This window comes from Eriocheir sinensis, chromosome 44, assembly GCF_024679095.1.
Source record: "Eriocheir sinensis breed Jianghai 21 chromosome 44, ASM2467909v1, whole genome shotgun sequence".
NCBI classification, from domain to species: domain Eukaryota; kingdom Metazoa; phylum Arthropoda; class Malacostraca; order Decapoda; family Varunidae; genus Eriocheir; species Eriocheir sinensis.
This window is the reverse complement of record NC_066552.1, coordinates 11,804,027-11,810,026: the sequence shown is the minus strand read 5'-3', so window position 1 is coordinate 11,810,026 and position 6,000 is coordinate 11,804,027. Positions and strand designations below refer to the sequence as shown.

The following is a 6,000-nucleotide window of genomic DNA, read 5'->3' as shown; positions in this document are numbered from 1 at the left end:
AGGCAAGGGAAGGGAGCGATTAGATAGAAGAGAAGGGAGAGGAAGGGCAAAGATAGGGAGGAGCAGACGAGAGATTACGAGCTGAGGAAAAGACGATGGTATATGTGTGTGTGTGTGTGTGTGAGAGAGAGAGAGAGAGAGAGTTGGAAAGTTGGAAAGTTTCGTTAAGTCGACGCAACATCTGTGGTCATATGCCGGAGAGAGGCAGAAGGGGAAGGAATTATAGGAGAAGGGAACAGACCCCAGGAGACGGGACACAACCCCCGATTAATACCTGGTACCCATTCACTGCTGGGTGGACAGGGGTGTAGGGTATCGGAAAAGCCGCCCACATTTTCCCACTCCTACTACTAGTAGTACTACTACTACTAGTAGTAGTAGTAGTACCATTACTACTACTACTACTACTACTACTACTACTACTACTACTACTACTACTACTACTACTACTACTACTACTACTACTACTACTACTACTACTACCACTACTACTATTACTATTACTACCACTACTACTACTACTACTACTACCACTACTACTACTACTACTACTACTTCTTCTACTACTACTATTACTATTACTACTACTACTACTACTATTACTGTTACTATTACTACTACTACTGCTATCACTACTACTACTACTACTACTTCTACAGGAGAATAAGAACAATACATATATATATTTTTTGGCGTTATTTGTCTTCCTGTTTGTTCAGATTTAAGGGAAGCGTCACAAGACTACACACACACACACACACACACACACACACACACACACACACACACACACACACACACACACACACACACACACACACACACACACACACACACACACACACACACACAACCTCATGTCTCTCTCTCTCTCTCTCTTTTCATTTTCTGGATCAATTTTCGTCGCAATAAAAAAATAAAAAATAAAAAAAAACTTTTGCTTCTTTTCTCTCCTCCTCCTCCTCCTCCCCCGGTAGTAACTTACAATTTAAATTCCTCCTCCTTCTCTACCTCCTCCTTTCCCTTTCTCTTCCCAGGTGTTTACTTTCCTCTTCCTCCTCTTCCTCCTCCTCACTTCCTTCTTTTCCTAATTCCACAAGTCACGTAAGGAATCGTAAGTCGGGCAGCGGGTCAGGAGGAGGAGAAGGAAGAGGAAGAGGAGGAGGAGGAGGAGGAGGAGGAGGAGGAAATTCAAGGTAGAGGCGGAGACCTTGATTCGAGGAAGGGAGGAAAGGAAGGAAGGGAGGAGGAGGAGGAGGAGGAGGAGGAGGAGGAGGAGGAGAGAGAGAGAGAGAGAGAGAGAGAGAGAGAGAGAGAGAGAGAGAGAGAGAGAGAGAGAGAGAGAGAGAGAGAGAGAGAGAGAGAGAGAGAGAGAGAGAGAGAGAGAATAAATATAAAGTCTATAGAAAGATAAAAAAAAAGAAGCAAGAGAGCATAACACCAGAAGGAAGGGGAGAAGGAAGAAGAAGAAGAAGAGGAGGAGGAGGAGGAGGAGGAAGTTGTTCCCTGGCAAACATAATGGGCGGGACACACCTGGCCTAGTGACCAGGTGACACACACAGGTGACTGGCCGGCCTCCTCCTCCTCCTCCTCCTTCTTTCCCGTCACTTTCCCTTGCTTTACCTTTCCGTATAATTACTTTCTTACCTCTCCCTTCTTTCCACTCCTTCCTTTCCTTTCCTTTTCTTTTCTTTTCTTTTCTTTTCTTTTCTTTCCTTTCCTCTTTCTCTTCCTCATGCTCCTCCCTCTTAAAACAATTCAAGCCAGGCGGTGCAGTACAGACATCGGCAGGAGTTATTTCTCGAACAGAGTTGTCCGCCACCGGAACAGCCTTCCTGCAGCAGTTGTTAGTGCGGACACGATGAACGCCTTTAAGAATCGTATTGATCGTCACTTTGCTGCGTCAAGAGTGAATTAAACGTATCCACGAGTACGTACAGAAGTGCTTTGACCTTTCCGCGGGTCACTACAGTTGCTGACGGACTGGTTAAATCACTAAGAGCAGGCAGCCTCGTAATGAGCCAACAAGACTTCTGCTGCTTGCTCGTCCATATTTTCATGTTTCCTCTTCCGACACGTTCCCTTACTTTACGTCTAACAACTACTTTCTTCTCCTTTACACCTTTCTACATCATCCTTTTCTTTCCTCTCCTCTTTTTCTTCCCCCTCCTCCTCCTCCTTCCATATCCAAAACCACCATTTTCTCTCCTCCCTCTTTTATTTCCTTTTCCTTCTCACATCCATTTGCTTCTACTACGTCTCTCTCCGTTCCCTGTAGCATTTGTTCCTTCTCCTCCTACTCCTCCTCTTCCTCCTCCTCCTCCTGTCTTTCCACTTTCTCTCCCTATCCTCCTTCCACTCTTTCTTTCTTTCCTTTTTCTCTCCCATTCGCGTCATCGTCATTCCTCATCTTTCCCTTCTTCCTCCCCTCTTCCTCTTTCCTCATCTTTCCCTTCTTCCTCTTTCCTCATCTTTTCCTTCTTCCTCCCCTCTTCCTCTTTCCTCCTCATCTTTCCCCTCTTCCTCCCCTCTTCCTCTTTCCTCATCTTTCCCTTCTTCCTCTTTTCTCATCTTTCCCTTCTTCCTCCCCTCTTCCTCTTTCCTCCTCATCTTTCCCTTCTTCCTCCCCTCTTCCTCTTTCCTCCTCCTCCTCTCCCCTCTTCCCTTCTCTAGACAATGATTTTGCCCTTAACTTTTTTTCTGTTCACTGTTCGTCTTTTATTTTTTCATCATTTCGTATCTTTTTCCTTTTTTTTTATTCTTCCTCTTTATCCTCCTGTTTTCATTCTTTCACTCACTTTCTCCTTTCATCTTTTTTCTTCTTTTCTTCTTCTTCTTCCTCTCCTGCATGTTCTTTTCTTCCTTCACTGTTATTATTATTATTATTATTATTATTATTATTATTATTATTATTATTATTATTGTTATTATTATAGTTGCGTTTTATTTTTACTTACTCTTATCGGGGAGAGAGAGAGAGAGAGAGAGAGAGAGAGAGAGAGAGAGAGAGAGAGAGAGAGAGAGAGAGAGAGAATTTATATACCACCACTCATTTCTTTTTTTTTCTCTACCCCAACAGGCTTCCTCCTCCCCCACCTCCTCCTCCACCCACTTCTTCCTCCCCTCCACCCTCCTCCTCCTCCTCCTCCTCCTCCATGTTGGCCACCATGTCGTTCCCAGAGTCCATCGTGACGTCATCCAGTGGGCGGGACGAGGCGGGGCTTAAGGTTGGCGTGGGCGGGGCGATGACCCTGGCCACGCCCATGCCCCACTCCCCCCCTGACCTCATCACCACCACCTCCACCACCACCCACCACCACCACCACCCGCCTGACCTCCCCGCCCTCACTCCCGATCTTCTCCCGGAGGATAACTTGTCCAGCTCCCCGCCTGACTTCTCCCCACCTTCGTCAGCGCCCCCAGTGTGCTCCCCAGTATCCCCTTTGGGCGTGAGGGGCGACTCGAACTACTTTTTCTCCTACGGCGCCTCCCACGGGTACCCGCCGTCCTCCGCCTCCTGCACGCTCTCCACGGACTGCAGGAACTCGCCCGAGACTGAGATCATTAAGAACAACCTGCTGGGCTCGAGGCTGAGAGACACACGCTACAACTCCGTGGCCGAATCTGAAGGCGGTTCCGTGTCCGATTGTACCGAGGGGGAAAGGTCGCCCACGCTGCAGGTACGTGTGTGTGTGTGTGTGTGTGTGTGTGTGTGTGTGTGTGTGTGTGTGTGTGTGTGTGTGTGTTTGCTTACCTGTGTGTGTGTGTGTGTTTACCTGTGTGTATTTGTAGGTGAAGGTCAGGTGTAGCGGTAAGGTCGGGGCAGTACGCTAGCTTGTAAGGAGAAGGAAGAAAGAAAGGAGAAAGGGAGGGATGCAAAGGGAAGGGAGTGAAGGGGAAGGGTTTAGGTAGAGAGAGGGAGAAAGGGAGGAATAGAAGGGGAAGGGAGAGAAGGGAAAGAGGGAGAATGGAAGAGACATAAAGGGAAAAGAGACGGGGAGAAAGGTAAATAAGGGAAGGAGGGAGAAGGGGAAGAAGGAAGAGGGAAGTGGTATAGAGAGAAGGGGAGGAATGGAAAGGGGAGAGAAAGGGAAGGGAGGTAGATGGAGAAGGGGCAAGGGAAAGGGGAGAAGTAGAGGAACAGAAAGGAGAGAGAGAGAGAGAGAGAGAGAGAGAGAGAGAGAGAGAGAGAGAGAGAGAGAGAGAGAGAGAGAGAGAGAGAGAGAAAAGGGGGGGAGAAAGATTTAGACGAGATGAAACGTGTGTGTGTGTGTGTGTGTGTGTGTTCTTTCTGTGTAGTACAATGAAGAAACTAAGAAAAGCATGAAAAGAAAAAAAAAAAAAATAAGACAAACGCAGAAAGAAGAAGGGAGAGAGAAAACAAAAGGGAAAAATCAATCTATAGGAAAGGAGAAAAGGGACAGAAAAGAAGGAAAATGGGAAAACTGTGAGACGTAAAGAAGGAAGGGAAGAAGAGCGCATGAAAGAGAAGAGGCAATGAAGAATAGTGAGGGAAGGTGAACATAGAAGCAAGTGAATGGTGAATAAGTGAGTAATTGATTGTACGAGACAATTAACTACCGAGTGGGCTGACTGAGAACGTGAGGGAGTCGTGAGTAAGGAAGAATGAGTAAGGGGAGTAGTGAGTAAGGAAGGATGAGTGAGGAAACGAGTAAGCAAATGAAGAGGGGATGAATGGAAGGGGAAGAGAGAGAAGACGAAGGAAGGAAACAAAGTGCGATCAAAGAGGGAGAAGGGGAAAGTAGGAGAGGAAAAGAGTAGAGAAAAGGAGAATAGGAGGAATGGAAGGGAAGGGAAGGTAGGTGAAAAGAGGAGAAAGGGAAAGTAGGAGAGGAAAAGAGTAGAGAAAAGGAGAAGAGGAGGAATGGAAGGGAAGGGAAGGTAGGTGAAGGGTGAGTAGGTGAGTGAGTGAAAACATGCTAAGAGGAACGCGAGTGAGTGAAGAGTGAATGGAAAAACAGAGAAAGGAACAAGTTAGGGGATCAAAATAATGTGAGTGAAAACATGAAAAAAACGTGTTTGATCATGAAAAAGCAAGTAAGAGGTGAACAAATGAGTATAGGTGAGTGAGTGATGAATGAGTGGGTATAGGTGAACACATGAGAATAGGTGAGTGAGTGATGAATGAGTGGGTATGAGTGAACAAATGAGAATAGGTGAGTTAGTGATGAATGAGTGGGTATGAGTTAGTGAATGAGTAAAAAAAAAAACGTAATTGAGTGATGAGTAAATAATATAATCAATGAGTGAAAAAAGTTAGGTGATAAAATAAGAATGAATGAATTAGTATGAATGAGTGTGAATGAGTGAGTAAAAAATGAAAAAAAAAGTGACATTGATGAACGAAGAGTAAAAATAATGAACCAAGGAGCAAATGGGGCAAGTTAAGAGATGATCAAATAACCATGAGTGTGTGTGAGTGAGTGAGTGAGTGTGGGTGCATGTGGAGGAGTGTGACGGGGCGTGATAGTGGCAGATAACGAGAGGGAGGAAGAGGAGGAGGAGAAGAGGAGGAGGAGGAGGAGAGATAGGAGCAGGGGAGGGACATAGGAGGAGGAGGAGGAACGGTATAGAGGAGAGAAGGAGGGGAAGGGAGGAGGGCATAGGGGGCAGAGCAGAAGGAAGAGAAGAGGAGGAGGAGGAGGAGGAGGAGAGATAGGAGCAGGGGGAGAGTCATATAGGAGGAGGGGGGGGAGGTAGGAGAGAGGAGGGAAGAGGAAAGAGGAGGGGGAACAAGGGGTAAGGGAAGGCCATGTGTGTGTGTGTGTGGGGGGGGGACCCAGGCTGGCTACACTGTACTGGCCGATGTGTGACCAGTGCACGGCTTCCATCGATGGCTTGACACACCTACACACACACACGCACACACACACACGCATACACGGCCCATACGACGCAAAGACTATATCGTAAGGACTACCAGTGACCACCCACACCACGACGACCATGACCACCACGACCCACGGCGCTAAGCTGGTA

The 6,000-nt window shown here is 46.8% G+C and overlaps 1 protein-coding gene across 7 annotated transcripts in view; it reads left to right on the top strand.

Annotated features, from left to right (window-relative positions):
• LOC126980482 (transcription factor GATA-4-like) overlaps positions 1–6,000 on the top strand; it is a 65,482-nt gene that overhangs the window by 11,944 nt on the left and 47,538 nt on the right. For 6 of the 7 annotated variants that reach the window (XM_050830418.1, XM_050830421.1, XM_050830419.1 and 3 more), the window contains exon 2: positions 3,080–3,680. In XM_050830418.1, coding sequence (XP_050686375.1) covers positions 3,156–3,680 — 525 coding nt within the window. In that variant the 5' untranslated portion in view covers positions 3,080–3,155. Of the gene's footprint in view, positions 1–3,079; positions 3,681–5,802; positions 5,998–6,000 lie in introns of those variants that run through there. The other variant, XM_050830424.1, reaches the window with a different exon arrangement.